The 22,715-nt window shown below is 40.1% G+C and overlaps 1 protein-coding gene and 2 long non-coding RNA genes across 5 annotated transcripts; 2 read left to right on the top strand and 1 right to left on the bottom strand.

Annotated features, from left to right (window-relative positions):
* Nucleotides 1-244: 244 nt before the first annotated feature.
* bif (protein phosphatase 1-binding protein bifocal) lies at nucleotides 245-22,685 on the top strand. Of its 3 annotated transcripts, XR_011443306.1 has the most exons (7): nucleotides 245-557; nucleotides 2,101-2,408; nucleotides 2,709-5,383; nucleotides 9,148-9,321; nucleotides 11,797-12,139; nucleotides 13,164-13,834; nucleotides 21,007-21,275. XR_011443306.1 is itself a non-coding variant. In XM_017231945.3 (6 exons), exons 2-6 carry the CDS (start codon nucleotides 2,120-2,122, stop codon nucleotides 21,015-21,017), a joined length of 3,492 nt encoding a protein of 1,163 aa, XP_017087434.2. In that variant the 5' UTR covers nucleotides 247-557; nucleotides 2,101-2,119; the 3' UTR covers nucleotides 21,018-21,275. The 3 variants fall into 3 exon arrangements, 2 of the variants coding, with proteins under 2 accessions (XP_017087434.2, XP_017087433.2); XM_017231945.3 differs by lacking the exon at nucleotides 13,164-13,834 and having other exon boundaries at nucleotides 247-557; XM_017231944.3 differs by lacking the exons at nucleotides 13,164-13,834; nucleotides 21,007-21,275 and adding an exon at nucleotides 21,772-22,685 and having other exon boundaries at nucleotides 248-557.
* On the top strand, nucleotides 14,734-15,345 carry LOC138926355 (uncharacterized). The gene is made up of 2 exons (XR_011442842.1): nucleotides 14,734-14,933; nucleotides 15,034-15,345. It is a non-coding gene; the product is annotated as an uncharacterized lncRNA (long non-coding RNA).
* On the bottom strand, nucleotides 19,270-19,790 carry LOC138926354 (uncharacterized). Its single transcript, XR_011442841.1, has 2 exons — nucleotides 19,566-19,790; nucleotides 19,270-19,465 (listed from the first exon to the last, which is right to left on the bottom strand). It is a non-coding gene; the product is annotated as an uncharacterized lncRNA (long non-coding RNA).
* Nucleotides 22,686-22,715: the final 30 nt, after the last annotated feature.

The following is a 22,715-nucleotide window of genomic DNA, read 5'->3' as shown; positions in this document are numbered from 1 at the left end:
ACGATAACTATCGATATGGACAGCTGTTCAGAGAGTTGCCATTTCCAGTCATGTTTTTGGCAGCAAAATAAACCCAGAGTTCATTTAAATTTTGAATTTGATAATTTTTTAATTAAATTATACATTTTTATATATAACAATAAGAAACATGTTTAAATTCCTCCTGTTTTTATGGCGGGGAAAAGCTGAGCTTACTCCTTTCGATAGTTCACACCGATATCTGATTTAGTGTTGGAAAACATCTCGCCAATACTGGTAACTAAGCTGGGCAGTGTTATTGCTGGTTCGGTTTTGCTGCAAAAGATGCACTTTTGAGGCGCAGCGAGTGTGCACCCACGCCACACGTCCTAGACCCCTAGAAGTGCAGCAGCAGTTGCAGTGGAAGTGGCAGTTGAAAGTGCGCGGCGGAGAGTCCGGGTGTGATCCAGCAGGAGGAATTTCGGCCAGGGCGTCGAATGGTGTTGTTAACTGGAAAGTGGACGGGCGGAAAAAGTGGAAAGCGGAAAAGTGAAAAAGTGGGAAACTAGAAAGCATAGCCACCAGCTATAAGCTATAAAGTAAGAATCTAAAAACTAGACATATCCTATCCTGCAGCAGGAGTTAAAAACAAAAACAATACCCCAGCCAGGCGCAGGCAGTGTTTATGTGCTATTTTTTCGTGCTAGTGTGTAAATAAACAAAAAAAAAAACCCGGCTCTTGGTGGGCGCTCTCTCTCTCTACTTCGTCTCACTCTCTCTCTCTGTTAGGCTTGCCATTTTTATCAATTATTTCCCGTTGGCTTGGGTGCACTGATAAAAATGGTAATTGATAAGCAGAGTATTTTTGTATTTCAGTGTACGTGTATCTCTCAGTTCAAAAGCAGCAGCAGCAGCAGCACCAGCAGCTTTCCGACAAAAAAAAAATCGATATCGCGTCGTGGGTTGTTTATTTTATGCTTCGTCTGCAATTTGCAGCCCCTTTCTCGCTCTCCCAGCACTCCACCCCACTCCAGTAATCCAGCACTCCATGTTTTCCATACAACTCCCGTTTCACCCACCCCTTTTTGTGGAGCGAGGGGCGAAGAAACAAATACCAAAATACAAATACATACACAAACAAGGTGTCATTCTATGGATGGTGGAGGGGGAGGGGGGTAGAAATTAAAAATAATAATTTTTCTTTTTTTTTTTTTTTTATCGCGCGGTATGCAAAAGTAAAGCTGGGGAGCTGGGAGCTCGAACTGGAGCTCAATTCCAACAATCTAGCCATGCAATCATTTTTAGCGAAACAAAAAAGAAACGTTTTCTTTCTGCCGTTTTCTTCTAGTTTTCTTCTATTTATGGCATTTTCCGCTCATTATAGCTCAGTTTAGCATATTTATGCTGGAAAGAAATATTGGGGTTTCTTTGCTTCTTACCTTTGGGCTACCGAGGGCTATAAAAACAGCGGTTAATCCAATTAAGAAAAATAAAACTCAACCCAGGTCGGTTGGTCATTTCGATATGAAGGATACCCTTTCTTAACCCTTTTTAGATCAAGTATGTATCATTTACATTCTAAATATTAAAATTAATAAAAAAATTTACTTTCAGAAGTACTCTAATTACTGGAAAATTAATGCCTGCCGTGTGTACAAGCTATTATCAGTTAATAGGAATGTTATATGGTATTTTGTTTATCAATAGACCATAAATTTCAAGAATCGTATTGGCAATCCTATAAATATAACTTCGTCATAGACAAGGTGAAGTCAGTTATAGATTCACCTTACCCGGGAGCAGTTCCAGTACCAACTCTCTTCATATGTAAATATTTCAATATTTCTTTTGGGGAATAATTCTGCCAAGTCGGCACCAAGTCCACAAAAAAAAATTGCTTATATGTACATATACTTTCCAAATGGAAATCCAATTGGTTCTTTTGGGTTTCGTCTATGCCTGACTCTTCCCGGTGTAGAGCATAGTGGGCATCGGCATTTGCTGTGGTCAGTCTTAGTCTCAGTCTAGGTGGGTGCGCGAACGGGTCAAGATGCAGAGGAGGAGCTAGCTGATGGAATTCCGAACGGACGCCCAGATACCAACATAGCCATGCACTAATGCATCGAATAATGCTCTTTGCAGACCAAGACGAGCCCCAACAATGGAGTCACACCAGCCGCCGAAGCGGCCGTCGTTGCATTTACTAACGGATGAGGGAGGAGCAGCCTCAGGATTGGGAGCAGGAACAGGATCTGTTGGTGGAGCGATAGCTGAGATGTCGCCCACATCCGGATTCTTGCCGGATATGCCGCAGTGGAAGAAGGATCTCATCCAGCGGCGCAAAACCAATGTGGCACGCACCCAGGCGGCGTCCATCGCCTCACCCACCGAGGGCGGTGGCAGTTGTGGGGCTTTGGCGGATGTGCCAGTGCCAGGTGCCAGCAATGCAGGTGTGTATACGACTTATGCAATCTAAGTGCCCAGGTGTTTAGTTAATTATCTAGTTAGTAACTTATTAACTGGATAATTAGATTTAATTTCGAATCTGTTTTTCCGTTACTCTCACTTTCATGTCTGTTTTATTTAAACAGACCGCCAAACTATCGATTACATGATATCGATATGGCAAGGTTGCCACCTGGGCGTAATGCAAAACTAGTTTTTATTTGAAGCCAGATATTGAGAACTAATTGTGTTTGTGTGCTTTGCAAATTATCTCTCTCTCTCTCTCGGTCTCTTTTTTTTTGTAGACGCTGCTCCCGGCAGCACTAGTCAAGCACTGGCCAAGAGAAATGCGAATGCGAATGCGACGCTAGTAGCAGAGGAAAAGTCTGAGAAATCTCTAACCGGAGGTCATCATACCCAAGGCAAAGACTTTGTTGTTGCTGCTATTTCGAATGAAGTTGCCCCAGCACTAGCAGCAACAACAACAACAACATTAGCACCCATACCAAAGCAGCGATCGAGTTTACTCAACACTCAAAGAAGTCAGGAGCAGCAGCCAGAGATTCTAAATTCGGAACTGAGAAAGCGTGGAGGAGAGCCGGCGGCAATAGGCAGCATGGTGGGGCTGTCAATGCGCTCCCATATTCGTGGTGAAGTTGAATCTGGCACAGCGGCAGCAGAGACAACTGGAGCATTAACGGAGACAGCACTGGCAGCAGCAACGTCGTCGTCGTCAGCAAATCAATTGTTAACGAAATGCAAACCCGGCCAGAGCGTTGCTGAAGGCTCGTTGTTCCCAGAAGCGAGCCAACTCGATAACAAGAGCTCCTCTAGCTCCTGCAAGACTAAATCAATATCCGATAAATTGCAGAGCAACAAGTTCATCCAACAACAGCAGCAACAACAACAACAGTATCATCATCATCAACAACAACAACAACAGCAAGTGTCGCCCAGCAAGGTAACGGTAAAACCGACAATGGTCGCTATGCAAGAAATGAAAAAGACGACGAAACAAAATGGCCAGCACCGACACATACCAGGCAAGATCAGTACTGGGAGCGGAGGTGGTGGTGGTGATCCCGATGGCAGCCCTTCCAATCTCCAGGATTCTCTAGTGGACACCAACGAGGATCTTAGCTATGGACCCGGCATTGTGTCGAAGCTGCGGTGTCGCTACCTCAGTCTTGCCCTTCGCGAATCCCGCCAGCAGAATAGTAAACAGCGCCTGCAACGTTCCACCAGCCTGAACACCCTCCTCGATCGGGACGATGACGAGGGCGATGGCGAGACCGAGATGCCCGAGGATGGGCCAACGGTGGTGGCCATCAGTCAAGTGCGTGCCAAATCCACACCGCCACCCATACTGGGTGCCAAGCCAACACCGAAACCCATCCAGCGACCGGTGAGTTTGGGTGCCAATGGCACTGTTCCGACTGCCGCCATCAACCCGCCCAGCGTCGCCGCCAACTGCGAGGACACCAAACCGGGTGGTGGTGTAACCAATGGCGGTGGTGCCAACGGAGGGGTGAATCGATCGCGACACTTTAAGCGCGGCAACGAGGTGATGAAGCGTGCCCGCTCCGTGGAGGCACTGCTCTGCGAGAAGTCACCGTGGAATAGTCAGCGCAGCAGCAACATGACCCCCGGATCCAATGCTCCGGCAGCCAAAACATTGACGGCCACCTCACCGGCCGCCTCGCCCACCTGCGTCACCATCGAGGACAAGATCCACAATGCCCGCGAACGGTTGCACAGTGGCACGGATACAGCGCCGCCGAAGCGTCTGGCCTCCATTATCGATGATACGGAACGACCGCCACCCGATCTTGTCAAGCAAACGCTCAAGATGTTCGAGGCGAGCGCCAATCGCCGGCCCAGGACTGCCCACCGCTCCAATGGAGTTGGAGGAGTGGCCAGCAAGGTGGCCAGCTACAAGTCGATAATCAAGGAACAGAAGGTGGCGCCGCCCAGTGTGGGCTTTGCCTCCTCGACACCGCTGAGGCCGGTCAATCATCCGGATATAATACCACGACAGGCGGACACATCCATGTCGACGCTGAGCATGATGATGCGGCGCATCGATCTGCCAGAGACGGAACAGCCGGCGGAGGAGCAGCTGGTAGCCATCGGCGGCACACAGCCCAACGAGGCGCCGAGCGAGACTGAGCCGCGCGACGAAGGCGATGGAGATGAGGGTGGCGATCGTGGCGATGTCGCAGGCGAAGGCGATGACGACAACAATGAGAAGCACGACAACGACAACGAAGGCGATGGTGGCGGCAACGACAACGATGGAGACGGAGACGGAGACGTCGAAAACAATGATAAAATGGGCGCGGCAGGCGATAAGCTTAGCCCGAAGAGCCCGGCGACGGAAGCGGGAGGCGCCCAACACCGATCATTCGCTCCCTCGACAGAGAACGTGCATGTAGCAGCACCAGTACAAGTAGCAGCTGGCACCGGAGGAGTAACGCCAGTGAGGAAACTAAACACCGAATCATCATCATCCTCGACCAGTACCACAAAACAGATCGGTGTGATCCGACCGCTATTCAACAGCCAGGGCATAACACCGCCATTGACGAGTCGCGAAATCGAAAAGAATCGCATCAATGAGATGAAGAAGTCATCGGAAACCGGAAGCGGCATTGGATCTGGAGCTGGTGGTACAACTGGATCACTTGCCTCACCCACCACTAGTCTCGATACCGTGATAAACACCAAGGAGCCAACTGCTGCAACGGGCAGCAGTCACAGTGAAACGGATGCCACCGCCTCACCACTATGGACGCTACGAAAGACGGGCCAGCGGCCGGGACAGAATCAGGGAGCCGGTGTCGGGGTGACGGCCAGTTCCAGTCATACGGCAACGGAGAACACCTCGATGGTGTTTAACTTCTCCAAGAGCACCAATAAGGTGCCGGACTATATCGAAAGCGATGTTGTGATCTACAGGCGCAAGCGTGAGCTGCCAAAGGTGAGTCTTTCTAAGGGGGGTTGTAGAATTCTTTCCTCCCCTCTCTTCTCCTTCCCGGAAGAATGTGACCATAGTCTTATCGTCTATGCGGCGCCCTTGCGGATTATTCATGCTTAACAATTACCCCGTGAATTATTATTTTCCTGATAATTTTTTTTTTTTTTCGTTTCGTTTTTTTGGTGGCTTGCGTCCGTCCCCAATATCATTGTTGTTATGGTTTATATTCCGTTTCTTTCTCTCTGGTTATTTTTTTATTTATTTTTTTTCATAAAGATATATGTAGTATATCTATGGTTGTCAGCCATGCCATATAAACAAATATGAAACAAAGAGAGAGGGGGGGAGTGGAACAACGATCATGCGCATTTCGAAAGTTCAACAAGGCGGCGAGAACGGAACTGAGAGAGCGAAGAATTGTGGAGGAAAGCGCTACGCGAATACTCTTTCTTCAGAGGTCTCTTTCTTCCGATTCTTCCGTCTTTTGTGAGTCACTTGTCGGGGGGGGGGGGGTTTGGGGGTTGGTAATCTTGAGATTATTGATCTTCAGATTATTGAAATATGGTATTACTTCCTTTATATGATGATATATCTATACCTCTATAGTGATTCTTCGGAACCCTGAGCTGAATCTTGAGATTATTGATCTTTCTTGTTGAAAAATGGTATTACTTCCTTGGGTTCTTTGTTTTTAAACACCTATAGTAAGACCCTATCATGGGTTTAGTTCTCTAATATTTCGAATACATCTGTGAGATTAATTCTTTATGAAACTGATCCGTAATCTTAAGAATATTACTCTCCATAATTAAGGAAAGATAATAGTCCCTAGATCCTTGGTTTCTAATCATTCTAGTATTATACATACCATGGGTATAGTTCTCTAAAATCACTAGAGAGAATGGGAGTTCATAAAAATGATTCAAATCTTCAGATTCTTGATCTTTATTATTGAAATATGGTATTACTTCCTTGGGTTCTTTGTTTTTCAACTTTTTAGGATGATATATCTTAGGGGCTTAGTGATTCTTCAGAAGAGTGCTCCAAATCTTAAGATTATTGATCTTTCTAATTAAGAATAGATCGTACTCCCTAGGGTCTTCGTTCTTAAACTTTTTATGATGCTATATCTTAGGGGTATAGTTTTCTTAGATGACTTGTGAGAGTGATTCTTCAGAAGAGTGCTCTGATTCTTCAGTTTCTTAATTCTTAAGCCCCTAGTTTCTTTATTCTTAAACATTATATGATGATACATCTTCGAAGTATAGTGAAGAATAGGTCATACTTCCTAGTCCCTTCATTCTTAAACTTTATATGATGCTATATCTTAGGGTTATAGTTCTCTAAAGTCACTTGTGGGAGAGATTCTTCAGAAGAGTGCTCTGAATCCTAAGATTATTGATCTTTATCATCAAGGAATGGTAATAATCTTTAGGTAATATCTTTATATGATGCTATATCTTAGTGTTATAGATCTCTAAAGTCGCTTGTGAGAGTTTCTCTTCAAAATTCTTCAATATAATCTCAATATTATAGATCATTTTCATAAAAGAAAGCCTATTCTCCTTTAGGATCTTTGTTTTCAGACTTTCTATAATGATATATCCTCTCTGATAGTCCCATCCTATTATTTACTCCCAAATCCAGTTATCGCTCTGGCTTCTCCCATAATTATACCATCCAACGATTTCTCAAATCACTGGTTCCATCACTGATCATAGAGTAAGCTCAGAGGACACCAGGCCTCTATTTATCTTCCAGAGATAATCAACATTAGATCAATAAATGATCTTTAATTATGGCTATAAGGAAGGGGCTTCCAAAAAGGCAACCGAGACGTATATATCTATAATAGGAGAATCGCTTTCATTGCATCATGTCTATAGGAATGCGAATTGATCTTCTGCCCGAGTGCGAGTCAATTAAAATTCGACTTGAATAGCTCTCCCGATCGATAGCCCCCCCTCCGATTCTCAGGGCGACATGTGCAAAAGTCACTCCTACATATATACATATATATCTCTAGTATATACATTCCCATAAAGACATATATATATATATATAGCCAGCGTTGTATATCTGCATATTCTTTCCCAAAGTCTGCTTTGTTCCCTCTGCCAGATGCAAGTCTCATCTGCCGCCAGTCTTCTGTCTTCTCGGCTCCCGTCTCTTCAGTCTTCGATCCCTTCTTCTTGACTTTTAGGCTGCAGTTCTTTATTTTTTTTTTATTTTTTTTATTGCTCTGCTGGGGAAACCAGTTTCTTGAAGGCATGCATGTGGACATGAGAAGATATTTCTACGCTTCCTGCTGCCATCAAAAGTTCCAACCTAAAAGATATCGTCTTTTTCCCCCACCATACATATGGTGTTATGTGAGATAGATGGGGTCTTGGGACTGGAGCCGGCTGGAACTTGGCTTGGCTTGGATGCCAGATTGGGCTGGGCTGGGCACAGCTGTTCCTGATCCTGTAGCTGTGTTGGAAACGGGCTTTATCGAGTGCTGATGGTTTGGCTTTAAGTGAGAGGTTCGATTCGGATGGGAAGAAATATGAGTTTTTTTTTTGTTTTTTTTTTTATGGTTTTTAATTGTGATAATTTATTTTAAATAATAAAAAAAAGATTGTTTTTTTTTTTAACTTTATTTTTAAATTAAAAAAGTCTTATTTGTTATATAAAACTATAAAATCTTTATAAACTATTGAAAACTATTTTTACAAAAATATGCTAAAATATGTAGTATATTTTTTAAATATTATTTACTTTCTTAAATTAATTTTAAAAATCTATCTTTATCTCTTAGAACCTATCTCTTTTGTTGCCATTTTGAAATAGTTGGCCATCTCTAGCCTGGCATCTCTCTCTCTCTCTCTCTGCCTCTTTTGCTCTCCTTTCAGCTTTAGTTGAGTTTCCCCACTGCTTCTTCTTCTTCTTGGCACCGGTTGCTGCTTGCAAACCCGTTTTGTTTGTGCTTTGTGCCGTTCTCTAGCTCTCTCGCCCTCTCTTGCCCGGCCTCCCACCGCCCCTTGGCCCCACACAGCCCCCCTTGTGGCTACCTGTCTCCCCACCCCCCTTGGACCCCTCCTTGCTACCTTGCTTTATCCTCTCACTCTCTTTGCAGCGGTGAACCCAATTTTGTCAATTCTTTGTGTTTTTTTTTTGTTGTTTTTGTTTCTTTTCACTTCCACTTGTGGTGTGTTTTGGTTTGCTTTTACTTCTGACTTTTGCTTTTGGGGTTCTCTGTCTTTTGGCTTTGATTTTTTGTTTATCTTTTAAAGTTTATTATCTGTTGTCTCTGTTTCTGTCTCTGTCTCTGTTGTGGCATATGGCTGGGGGTCGGGTGCCACAATTGGTGCCACAAAAAATGGGCCAACGGGACTGGGAACTGATGACTCTGGACCCTGTACTACGTACCCTTGGGTAGCCCCCCCCCCCTGCAGTGAGTCACAGCTGACGATGATGACCCATAACCGAATGACATTTCCCAGAATTTCACTTTTTTGAATCGCATATGGAATGGTATTGAAACAACGGGAAATTAATTTATGACCTTGATTTATTGTTTAGTTAGTTAGACTTAGTTAGTTAGTTAGTAGTAGCCATAAAAGGTGCTAAGCTTGAAATAATCTTGAAAAGTCAGGCCATTATTATCCAACAGCTGGGGGAGATACTTAACCCCATAAGGGTATCGGGTTACAGCTTTTGAGAAAGTAATACTATTCTACTAATATATATACTAATTCTCCATCCTCTTTTTTTTTTTTTTGTAGCCAAATGAGCCCGGCTTCGTGTTGCTGGGCGACCTCTCTGTGGAGACGTCAACGGACACGGACTACGATGACCTATCCATGTGCCCGCCATCGCCGTGCGATGTGGAGTTCGAGAATGCCAACATTGTGATTGACGGCAAGTCCAGCATACGCCAGAAACCCAAAGAGTCGACGGTAAGGATTCCCTCCCCCCTCTGAAAAGGAGGATTTCCAAATGCCCCACCGTGTAATGTCCATGGGAGTGAGTCAGTGGGTGGTGTTATTGGTATTGTTATTCCCCCTCCGAAAGCTTCAAAAGATATCAATAGTTTAGTTATTTTTTTTATTGTATGTTATGAGAGAGGATAAGATAAGATTATTTTTTCGCCTCTGCCTCGAACAAAACCAAATATTTATAGTGTCAGTATTGAACAAATATCAGAAATAGGGAAGTAAGACTTCCCGACTTTGAATTCCAGTTTGGGACCACCTTGGCTGATAAGAAAGTGTAGAATAGGAGTTTTATTATATTATAATCTATATATATATATTGTATATATATCAAGGTAGTCTATTAATCAAAGTTGCATTATATTGCTTTGCTTGTATGTCTTGTTTCGAGTGTTAATTTATTTATAAATTCAGATTCCAAGTCCGAGTGCGTTCCATCGGTGTGACTGATATGGGAACTCTTTTTTTTTTTTTATTTTCAATTCGAAGAGCAACATCAGCAGCCTTTATTTCGAAATCAATACAATCGTATCGTATTTAATCGAAATGGTGATTGGAGGTTGGAGGAGGGGGTTTAATGTTCCTCCGATAAGAGAAGCCTCCGATTTTTTTTGATTTCCATTTCCAATTTTCTCTGGAGTCATCATCATGGCGCGGGGTTGACTCACTTGATATCGCTATGTTTTCTGCCGATAAGGTACTACACCACCATCGATGAGTAACCCCATCGAACTGACGACTCTGCGGGGAGTTACTCCCAAAAAGAACCCAATTTGTAGACAAAACAAGAAGGAGAACCATCATCATATAGTTTATGGTAACAAACACACACCATCTCTACCGTTTATACGACACTCCATAAACTAATTTATTCAAAAGCCATTGAAAACGAAACTGCCTAATGCATAATACATTCACCTTTTATATATTTTATAGATATATACAATATTTTAATCGGATCTTGGCCTTTTCTTTCGTTTAACCTTCAAATTATCAAACATTTTATTTGGCACTACTTGGGGTGGTGTTGTTTTTATGTAAAATAGATGGATGGATGGCTGGATGGATGGTATTTGCCAATTTTGGTTTCAAATATCAGTATTAATTCCCTTTGTCCTTCACAGTCTGCTCTTTTCTGTTCATTCATTGGATATTTGGACAAATATTTATCGGAAGGAGATTAGAAGTGAGACCACTGATAGGGGGAGCTCTTATCGGAACAGGGTTTCCTTTTTAAATAATGGGGGGTTTCTTATAAGAATATTAGGAATATTATTATTTGGGAAGAGTTAAAAGAAGTTGGGAAGTTGGATAAAGAAAGCCATTTTGTATAACATTTTTTATAAGGGCTTTAAATAATGATCTATCATGCATATGAGGCCTTCTTTTTAATAAAAGAGGGTTTAAGAAACTAAATAGCCCAAAAAAAGAGCTACCTTGTAATACATATATGATTTTAAACCCCAAATAATAATAAAATAATAGTCATATTTTTATAAGAATATGGTATGAATATATAGAATATAGAATATAATATAAGAATATTATATCATGTTTATAGGGCTTCATATTTATTCAATATTATGGATAGATGACAAGTTTGAGGATCTTGGAAAGTTAAAAAGGGATCTATCGTGTATATAAGGACGTTTTTTTTAAAGAACATTATCAGTAGAAAAGGGTTTACAAAATGATATAAGGGCTAATATGATAAGGTATTATTAGGGTAAGGATATAAAGATTTAAAAAGGATTTAAGGAACTTAAGAAGAACTATAAGAATAGCAATAAAAGAAAAGGGCTTAAGGTTCTTCTGAAGAAGTCAATAGAGGTGCTATCATATATGTAATATGTTCATAGAAGAATAGTCCCGTATATAGATAGATATCCGTATATATAGACCCGTAGATAGGTAGATATAGAATAGAATAATAGAAAGGGCTCAAGAATTGAAGAAGTCAATAGAGGTGCTATTATTTATGTAGAATTTTCTTAGAAGAATACTCCCAAAAATAGAAAAGGCTTGAGGTTCTGAAGTAACTAACAAAGGATCTAGTTACTTTGTTTATTATACCAATATAAAAGGGTTATAATAACTTAGGGATCTAACAAAGTGGTTATCAAGTATATAAGGACTAAGGATTAGTAATCAATGAAGAGATTTGAAGAACTTAAGCAGCATTTAGAGAATCTATCATAAAACAATACCCAAATAATTTTTTTTTATAAGAAAGTTATGAATAAAAAAAGGTGCTAGGACCTTAGGAACCTTAAGAAAGAAAGCTATCGTGCAATAGACCCCTCCAAAACCCCAAAAATAACAATACCAATCTCAAGACAGACTGACCGTCTCACCCCCAGACACCTCTCTGGATCAATTATCTATTCCAGTCGAATAAACCCGTTTACTGATCAGATTTCTTGATCTTTTCCCACACAGTTCCGCGTGCAGTTCAACGACACGCTGACGTCGACATTTGAATACCCCTCCGAGGCATCGATGACCATTGACGACCCGCCGTACGCCGATCCCTTCGGTCATGTTAGCAAGCACCACCAGATGCTCTTGGCGGAGCAGATGCAGTTGCTGCAACACCAGCAGCAGTTGGACCTGGAGCAGCAGCAACAGCAGCAGCAGCATCATCATGTGACCGTGGACGAGATCATTGAGCTGCCCACCTCGACGGCGGGACAGGGACATGGACATGGACACAGCAACAACAAGCAACAGGCGGCAGCGGGGGCGACGGGGGGCGGCACGATGCTGGGGAATTTACCGTTGGGTAAGTAATATCGGTTCCGTTCCGCATTATCCATCCAAGCGTGCGTAACTCACATATGTGTGGCATGCAGCAGCAGCAGCAGCAGCAGCGGCAACAGTAGTAGCAGCATCAAAAAAATGGAATGGCTTGCTCTCTCTGTCTCTGTCTCTGTCCATAACTTAGTCACTGTCTCTGTCTTACACACTGCCTGCCGCCTGCCTGCCTGACTCAATCTGACTCTTTCTATCTGCCTGCCTCTATCTCTTTCTCTATCTCTCTATCTCTCTTGTCACTTGTCCTTAATATCTTGATTTACCAGCTGTGTTCTTATAAGTTATATCTATCATCATACTACCCACTCATCCATCACTCATAGTTGTCTCTTTTGTTAATTCTTTTTTTTTTTTTTTTAATATTAAAAATATATATATTAAAGATCAACACTAACACTTGATAAACCATAAAAATATATGAAAATTGAAAGAAACTCAGGGAAGACAGTAGGTCCTCAGGAGGTTACATTTTAGGGATAATCTCATCAGTAGAACCCCTTTAGAAAAAATATATATTAAATCTCAGGTCTAAAGAAAGAAACTCTCACACTTTACAGATAATATTAATGATACAGTACTACCAGTAGCAGGAGACCCTGTCTCCGTATCCGTTTCTGGAACACCAGCTCCATGCTCAGTTCCCAGTTTCAAATGTGGCCCCAGGTCCCCGGGACACCAGGCCAGCGGCTGTTGTCGTTGGCCCAACCTCCGAGACCTGGGCGCCCAGCTACGCCGGCTGACCAGGCTGACCAGGCTCATCAGGTGGGTGCAGCCAATCAGCTAGCAGCCCCCCTGTACTCAACCTATATCCACCTGCTATACTCGAACAGAATCCACCCCCCCCCTTAAAAGCCAAAGTTCAGTGCTTCAGTTTTGTTTCAAAATTCGATTTCTATTTTTTAAAAAATACTAAAACCTCTCTAACTGGAGCACAGATCTTAGGAACTTGGCTGAGATGGGCTTTCAATTTCGACTACCGCATATTCTTGCAGATTACCCAAGTTTAGGGAGGGGTATTATCTTGCAACAGTCGCCACAACAACAACAACAGCAGCAGCAGCCGTCGTCGCCCGAACCTGCCACTCCTCCAATAGAAACACCAATGACACCAACCGGATTGGAAATCGCTGCCAGAAACAACAGCAACGATGTCACGGTCGCCAAGCGCCCCCAGCTCCCAGCGAAGCCACAGCTGCAGCGTAGAAGTCGTCCCTCGGTGTTGCTGAAGCCGCAATATGCCTGTTTCCTGCAGAACGATGCACCCAGATGCACCCCTCTGCCCTCAGCCCGAGGACCTCGCAAGGCGGCTTCCTTTTCCTATTCGATGGGTGGTGGTCACCACCAGCAGCAGGAACCACACCAGGAATCCAAGCAGCAGAGTAATTATGAAAAACGAGAGCTAGATCAGCTCCAGATCCCCGATCCACGGGAGCGACGTCGTCGGCCCAGTCTGCCGTCGTCGCTGGCCTTGCCCAATGCCAGTACAGCCCTGCTCCAGGCACGCATTCCAGGCACAACGCTCTACTATGTCTGATGACCAAGCTCACCTTACAAACAAAAAAATTCCAAAAAAAAAAGAAATGAAACACCAAACTACAAGCTACCAGAACCAATACCAGAACCAGAACCAGATCCAGAGATATCCCCAGCCAGCCAGCGAAACGTAGGCATTGCCTTTAAAGCTTTAATTGATATTTGTTTACAAAATAGGCTAGAATATCACCCATAACTCCCGGTACCCGGTACCCGATACCCGGTACGGGCCTCCTTATGTTTTGGCAAAACCATTACCATCCACGGTGACCCTGATCCGTTCCCAAAAACTGGTTGTTGATTTAAGGCCACTAAAACTACTGTAAAGTGTAAAGTTGTAACCCGTACACATCCGATTCATTAATAATAATAACAATTGAATGCGGAAACCAGAAACAAAAGGCAATATCTATACACTCACCAAATACACAACAAAAAAACGTTAAAGTTAATATATATAAAAAAATAATAAAAAAAAAACACTGGGGCGGCCGGACACTCCAAAAACACACGATTAATCAATTATTAGATGAGCTTCCTACAAGTTTATGCGGAGACAGAGTTGGCGAATTGAAGAAACTTAACTACCTGGACAGATCTGGAAGAATGCTGTATTATATAATCGATGAAGTTGGACCCGGAGATCGGAGATTGTGCTATACCTCCCTGCTGAAATCCCCTTGCTAAATATTTTTAAAAATTAGGAATAGTTTTCATCTATGATAGCAGCTAGTTGTTAGGTTTATACGGTGGTTATTTTATAGTATTTCTTTTTCTTTTTTTTTTAGATTCTTTAGAAAACCAAGCCTGCTGGTTTGCTTATTATAGTTTACTATAGCTTGCTTACTAGTATTGATTTCCTGATGTATTAAGTTACTTCTAAACACGCCTGCAGCTGACAGACTGCGACACTTCACTGACATTTGCTTGGAATTAGAATTAATTAGAAGAGCTACTCAAGTCTTAAAAAATATAAACAACAAGTTCCGTAGAAGAACTGTGTAGAAGCACTAACCATACAGCATATAGACAACCCATTTCATACAACGAAAATGGACGCGAAAATTTCTTCCGACAGGCCCCAGCAGGCCCCAGAGCGGATTTCTTACGCTCTCTTACGCTCATCGTTCGTTCATCTTACGCTCATTCTCTCATTAAATTTTTTCTGTTTCTCAGTCTCTAAACGGAGCGCGATGAAGAAGGTTGGCCTGCGCTTCGATCAACCGAATGTATGTATGCGTGTCACACATTCACTTACATGGGTGTATGTGTGCGTGCGATTTCGTTTCGAAGCCAGCGCACAAAATTTTGATTTTTCTTACTTTTCAGGCTTGCTACCCTAACCAAATTCGGGTATTCGTTATTTGATGAAATGACGAAAGAAATTATATTATTTTTTATATTATATTTTTTATTATTTCAGCATACATTTTTAATTTATTTAGGAATAAGATTAAGTGTTAGTAGTAAAATGTTTTCTGTATATATATTTTTACGAATCATTAAAAATCAATATACTGAGAAAGTGTCAGAGTATATTTCAGTCGGAGTCACTTAAAACGCCGATTGCTTTTAAGTTTTTGTTGTTCTGCAAGAGGCTTGTGCATGCCTACTCTAACGATGGAATGATTTTTAGGGGAGGGTGAAGACACGAAAACAGCTGATGGACTTGTTTACCTTTTTTGTTTACAATTTTTCAGGCACTTGTTATTATTTTGGGTTATTGTGAGATTTTATTAAATTATTGTCGTTAATTTAATAATTTCCCTATATATTTTGGAACTTTAAAAAGTCGCCGCTCGAATTTGTTACAGATATATATACATATATATATATATACGTACTTATATATGTATATATATATATATATGTATTTATGTCGGTATCCAGGGAACACCACGAGGAGGCCATTGCGATTGCGATGGAGTCTTCAATGAAGACTTTCGAGTCGACTTTAGATACCAAAACTAATTGGCTATCTCCTTGTTCCCCACCTAACATAACCTACTCCTAAACTAATAATAAAATGAGACATATACAAAACCAAAAATTATTCTTTGAGTATTTTTAGTTTCTTTGAACCTGCTGCTGATGCAGCTTTTCCTTTGAAATACATTTTTTCTGTTAGCCATTTGCTGTTTTTCCTCAATAATATTAAAACAAATCCGTCCAGCATTTTCATCCTGTGTTCATAACAGGGATGGCTAACCGAAAACCAATTAGAATATATGCTGGATTTTTCAGTGGAGGATATGCAAGATTGAATAATTGTTTTCTTTATTCTGTTCATCTGTGGCTTTTTTTCAAATATTTTCTTAAAAACAGAATAATGTATTTCAATCAAAGAAAAATAGTAGTCAGAAGGAGCTTTAAGTTTTAAAGTTTTATCAGCGCAGTCATAATTTTTATTCAGTATAAAATTTTCCGTACAGGTTTGTGCTTCTATTTTTTTCTTTAATAGATCAGCACACACTCCGCAATCTTTTTTTTCCAGAATTTTAAACAATATATAGCCTGCAAAATATCGCAAGGCATTGCTATCAAACTCGTCACCAGTTGCAATATCCAAAACTTGCTCAATTTCCGTCTCGTCATCTGAGAACATCTCGAAATCGGTATTGTCTTCGCCGGTTTTTAACTCTTTGCAAGTTTTATTCAAGCTGCAGTCCTGGATAACGTTAATTAACATTGTATCTTCATCTGGGCCGCAATTACCAGATAATGATTTCGAAGTTAATATTTTCATTGATAGCATTTTTGACATTATTGTATTAAATTCTGACATCGATGGATTGTTATTTGTTACTCCGCGAGCCCTTATTAAATAAAACAAGTTTTCTAAGGGGTCTTGATTCAATTTCGCGGTTGATAAATAAAAGATTTCGGAGCTCCACACACTTTCAGATAGTGCAAGTACTGATGAAATTGTTAACATCATGCCGTCAATGCAGTGTACTACTTGTGGATATTTAAATTCTGCAAAATAATTCCTCATTTCTAAGAGGTAATTGTGAACGTTATTATTATTTTGCAGTGCACACCTGTACGGATTTTTTTCATACAAAACATGGCTATTGAGGCAATCAAAGAGCTTATTAACCTTTTCAATAAAATTTGCCGTAGCTTCTGCGCTATTTCGGCATTCCACAAATCCGCCAGAATCAATCACTGTTCGGATTGCGGCCGAAACAGTGTGGCTAAATATTTGTGTTGCATATTTAACTTTCATTTTTTCAAATGAGTTTGGATTTATATGCTTCGCCGTTACTTTGGGACAAAGCCTCGTTGAGTTTCTAGACTCAATTTGGTATAACTTCCTTATTATATCCCAAGATACATCTCCATCCGGCGTGTTTAAATTATTTTTTATTAAAAGGTTTCTCAATGATTTTATAAGATGTGGGGCATCGAATATTGTAAATATTTCTTTACCGTTAACATTGAAACTCGGCTTGTTTATGCTAACGCCCCATTTCTTAAATGCAGCTCTATTATTTGAGCCTTGATCGCATATTATGGCACGTATGTACGTTTAACCCCAACGTTTGCGAAACTTCTATGTTCGCTTCAACTTTTTTCATGAGGCAATCATGCTTAATACCGTTAGCCGAAACAGTATAGCTTAAAACGTACTTCCAATTTTCAAATAAGCCTCTAGCCATGAAGACGCATACTTGCTGCCCTAAAAATCGAGTTCTTTTTTCACCATCATTTTCAAATCCCTGAATTTCATCGAGAGCGGTATTATATTGCAGTCCTTTTTTGATTTTTATTTCATCACAAAGGATCACTGCTTCTTTACCTTTCTCGCTCATTTCACCAACAATTTTCTGGAGGTTTTCTAGAAAATCAGGTTGAAATCCTGGCGTCATATTTTTAAAAAGAGCCCATCGACACAACGTACTTTTGGCAGGAAGTTTTAACTTTAAAACATCCCTCATGTACTCATACGTTCGCGAAGAATAAAAATTTATATTCTGGGCTATCACTTTTTCTGCGCTGTTATATGAGTTCGATTTTTTTAGCAGCATTTTGCATAATGTTTTGGCCTCATCAGAAACATGAGGTAATTTATTTATAATATTAAATAAATTTAGGGTGCTTTTTCTACTATTTCTCATACCCTTGCGTCTACTAGAATTTTTCTCATTTTTTGCATTTTTTCTTTGTATTTTTTTAGTTCAAGAGACATCTCATAATTCTTTTTTCTGTAAAATCTCTCATTTTCTTCCCTCTTCTGGCAATTTGAACAAAAATCTTCTAACTGAGGTGAACTTTCTAAATTGGGAGTTTCTAAATTGGAAGGGCTACCTACCCTATTCAAAAACTCTTTTCTTCCTATTGGGTTAATATAAGTGCCAATTGGTTCTTCCGCCCCATCATCACAAAATTCAAATTGTTCACATGGAACAGTACTGTTCGGACGCAATAGTGAATTGTCACATAAATTTAAAGTGGGTACGGCATTGCTTCTAAGCCTACTTTTCCCAATATATTTACTTTCAAAATGTCTGTTACAAATTCGCGCAGTTCGTCTGTTAAAAGTGTCATCCAATTGGCACAATTCAACCCATTTCTTAAGATTCCTATCATCCGATGGAAAAGAAAACAATCTAATTGGAATGGAGTGTGATGAATCCCTGTAACTCCCCTGGCAGGATGCAATAATGCACTTGCGTCCATTTTTCCTAACATTAGGCCGATTCATTTCAAAAATATTTAAACCGAATATTTAAATAAATTATTTAAGGTTTAAATAACTAGATTTATACTTGCAATTGATGATGATGTAGCCACGGACGCTCGGAAAGTTTACGTTTAGTAAAAATATTTCCGAAAAATACGTTAACACACCGATACTAATCACTTTGTTCACAAAAATCAGCACTTAATTTGGTCCTCACGAAAAACGCTCCTCACAGAACAAAAATAGAATGCCGATTAAACCATTTTCCTCTTTTTCATCAAATGGCAATATTTTAGGCGGGTAAATTAGGTTGGTGGGTAAGCCAAGTGGCAACCAAAAATTACAAGAATCAAAACAAACCAGAAAAAAAATAGTTTTGGCGCGCAAGTTAACACTTTCATTGCCAAGAACTCCAAAGGCATGCCACAGGGAAATGACGGTGTGTAAATACGGTAGTGACATTTTTATATTCATGTATATATTTTAAATTACACAGCAGATCATACAATAAGATATGCACTATAGATCATAAAACCATATAAGAATCCATAAGCATAAAACCAATGTAAATATATATATATATTTATAATATTTATAAATTCGAGCGGCGACTTTTTAAAGTTCCAAAATATATAGGGAAATTATTAAATTAACGACAATAATTTAATAAAATCTCACAATAACCCAAAATAATAACAAGTGCCTGAAAAATTGTAAACAAAAAAGGTAAACAAGTCCATCAGCTGTTTTCGTGTCTTCACCCTCCCCTAAAAATCATTCCATCGTTAGAGTAGGCATGCACAAGCCTCTTGCAAAACAACAAAAACTTAAAAGCAATCGGCGTTTTAAGTGACTCCGACTGAAATATACTCTGACACTTTCTCAGTATATTGATTTTTAATGATTCGTAAAAATATATATACAGAAAACATTTTACTACTAACACTTAATCTTATTCCTAAATAAATTAAAAATGTATGCTGAAATAATAAAAAATATAATATAAAAAATAATATAATTTCTTTCGTCATTTCATCAAATAACGAATACCCGAATTTGGTTAGGGTAGCAAGCCTGAAAAGTAAGAAAAATCAAAATTTTGTGCGCTGGCTTCGAAACGAAATCGCACGCACACATACACCCATGTAAGTGAATGTGTGACACGCATACATACATTCGGTTGATCGAAGCGCAGGCCAACCTTCTTCATCGCGCTCCGTTTAGAGACTGAGAAACAGAAAAAATTTAATGAGAGAATGAGCGTAAGATGAACGAACGATGAGCGTAAGAGAGCGTAAGAAATCCGCTCTGGGGCCTGCTGGGGCCTGTCGCAAGAAATTTTCGCGTCCATTTTCGTTGTATGAAATGGGTTGTCTATATGCTGTATGGTTAGTGGTAGAAGGAAGAATTGTTTTCTTCTGTAGAAGAATTTACTTTAAACTTGAAGCTTGAATAGTTTTGTTTAAATATATATGCCTAGTTATGGCTTAAGGCTTTTTAAAATAATATAATGACTGAGATAAATCTTAAATATTGGTTTGAAAATATTTAAAAGCTTAAAAGAAACCCTTAAAATTATAAATAAAATGCTTAAAAATCTTTGAAATTAGTTAGAATTTATAAAGAGCTTGAAGTTCTATTGTTCTAGTTTAAAATTCAAGCCTAATCGTTATGATTTTAGGCTTCAAAACAAAAATAAGTAAAGAAACAGAGAAACTTAGACAAATCTATCGCATTTATAGAAGAATAAAAGCTTTACAATTCTTCAAAACTTGAAATTAAAATTAAAGAAATCTGTAAAATTACTTTAAATCTTAAAAATCTATAGTTTTTGATTCAAATTCAAGCCTAGTAGTTATGATTTTAGGCTTTAAACCTAAAATAAATAAAGGAACGGAAGGAAATCTTCGCATTTATAGAAGATATATTCATAGAAGCTTTACAATTCTTCAAAAATTAAAATTAAAATTAAAGAAATCTAAAGAATTCATTAAGAACTTGAAATTCTATTGCTTAAGTTTAAAATTAAAGCCTAATAGTTAAGACTTTAAGCTTTAAAACTAAAATATAAGTAAAGGAACAGACAGCGGACATCGAACAACGGACCACAAACACCTGTTGTTGTGCAACACTATACCTCGCCCGGCTAGTGTTGCAAGTGGGACTTGCAGGCCAGAACTTTAGTTTTTTACGTTTCAATTGATGTATTTTGTGCATCTGTGTGCCATGTGCTTGTTTTTCGTTTTTTTTTTTTTTTTTTTTGTAAACAATATATGTATAGTTGTATATTAATTATATATGCTATAGTGAGTGTATGTATGTATGGCTTTATATGTTGCTTTGTTCAGTTGCTGTTTTTGGAATGCGGGGGCATGTATCGAATTGCAATTGCATTTCCCAGAGTAGAGCTCTACCTACTAGCCCCATCTCTGTCTGGTGGGGTTTCCATTTCAAGAAGCAGCCACCTGCTCAGCCACCCACCCACCAGTGCTTTGTTTGTTTGCGTTTCCCCTGCCCCCCCACCAACATCCGCACCCTGCTTACACTTGTACTTCTATTTCTATTTCAATTTCGATATTTTTTTTTTTTTTGTTCATACTAATTTCTTTTTGCAGATATTATTTAAATGTAAACAGAATACATAAGCAAATCGTTGAAATAATATCTATTGTATACCAAAACCAAACAAAAAAAAGAAAGAAATGAGAAATTAAATGAAAAATAAATATCTATGATAACAAAAGGCCCCAAAAGGCGCAGATAAAACCGATCCGCAAAGCAGCAGCTCTCAACTATCAACCCGAAATAACAATAACAATTATAACCCATGACCTAAAACTAAAAAAAAAAATAAACAAAAATAATAAATTATTAAACCAAAAATCAATAACCTAAGCGAACAGAAACACCTCTAACCCAGTGCACCTTTGCTCTGTCTGCTCCGCCGGGCAACGAAGCCTTAACAAATCAAAACTAATCGCCAATTCATATTACTATTTAAGGTAACTAACCCCTCAGAGATTAGACCAAAAAAAAACAAAACACCAAACACAAACATATATCTATTTTTTTTTTGGAAACACCCAGCACTTGGCACATCCTCCTCTGTCATCATCATCGTCATCGTGTTTCATATTTCCTCATTTTTCCATTTCCAACTCCAGTTTTAAGTTTCATTTTGCTTGGAGAGTTCCCTGGCGAACATTCCATCATCATCATTATCCTCCCATCACCATAGCCCCACTTCCACCCACCCAACCACCACCACCACCACTCGGTGCCACTTGTTACGTTTAAGAACAACTAACCCATCAGATATATATTGAAAAAAAATAGATTCTATTGAAACCCTCACTAATCTATGGTCTTATACATTTTAGGCTCCAAAGCGTTGGGCTTCTACACGCCCATGAAGGGCGGCACACCGATGGACAGCCTCTTCCAGCTGGGCATCACCCGGTACGCCCTACCCGAGAGCAGCAGCAGCGGCAGCAACTCCAGCAGCAATGGCAGCAGTCCGGCCGGAGCCAATGCCAACCGGGCCATGTTCAACGGCAATGGCAGTCTGGTTGGCCTCGGCGAGGGACTCATCAAGGATCATGAACCAAATTCGACACCAGCAGGAGCAGGAGGAGGAGGTGGAGCAGAAGCCTCCAATGGCGGAGATGGCGCAGCTGTGGACGAAGATGATTACCATCTGACGGCGACGCCGGGCGGAGGAGTCGTGTACAGCGAGGGGACACAAAAGACGGACCTGCTCTACTGATTTCCACTCACTCCACTCCACCACTCACTTACAGACTCCTCAAGAATCATTCCCAAGAATACCCATTCCCAATAACTCAGCCCCGTAACCAGCTGTTGAAAAGCTGGAAAGCTTAGATCGGTTATATATAAACAGACACAAAATCGATGCCAGGCGATATGATCCATAAAGATACGTATATACATAGATATTATTTGTAAGTCCCCGTAGGTCTAGTGTACCCACCCTATCCCCCCCTTTCCCCTGTGTATGTGTACAACAACATGGCGGTGCCGCTGGCGCATCGCCTCTGTGTGTGTGTGTGTCTTCTTTATATATATATATATATGCTTATATATATATATACATATATATATATTACATGTGTTTTTTTTTTTCTATAAATTAATAATATTATTATATTGTAATGTATCTACGGCACTGAATGAACAACCATTTCGAGAGTGTGTTCGCTGCTTCATTTGTATTTGTATTTGTATTCCATTTACGGTATTTTGATAGTAAATATACACAAAAACAACAAAAATCGACGTATTTCCGACTGTATCTGATGGTTAA

This window comes from Drosophila bipectinata, chromosome XL (assembly GCF_030179905.1).
Source record: "Drosophila bipectinata strain 14024-0381.07 chromosome XL, DbipHiC1v2, whole genome shotgun sequence".
In the NCBI taxonomy this organism is placed as follows: Eukaryota; Metazoa; Arthropoda; class Insecta; order Diptera; family Drosophilidae; genus Drosophila; species Drosophila bipectinata.
This window is presented reverse-complemented; position numbering and strand designations above follow the sequence as displayed.

Bases quoted from the DNA above. Each gene is read 5' to 3' on its own strand.
- bif (XM_017231944.3), top strand. From the start codon at position 2,120: ATGGAGTCACACCAGCCGCCGAAGCGGCCGTCGTTGCATTTACTAACG. The intron at 2,409-2,708 runs GTGTGTATACGA...TTTTTTTTGTAG, and splicing joins GCCAGGTGCCAGCAATGCAG to ACGCTGCTCCCGGCAGCACT. The intron at 9,322-11,796 runs GTAAGGATTCCC...TTTCCCACACAG, and splicing joins AGAAACCCAAAGAGTCGACG to TTCCGCGTGCAGTTCAACGA.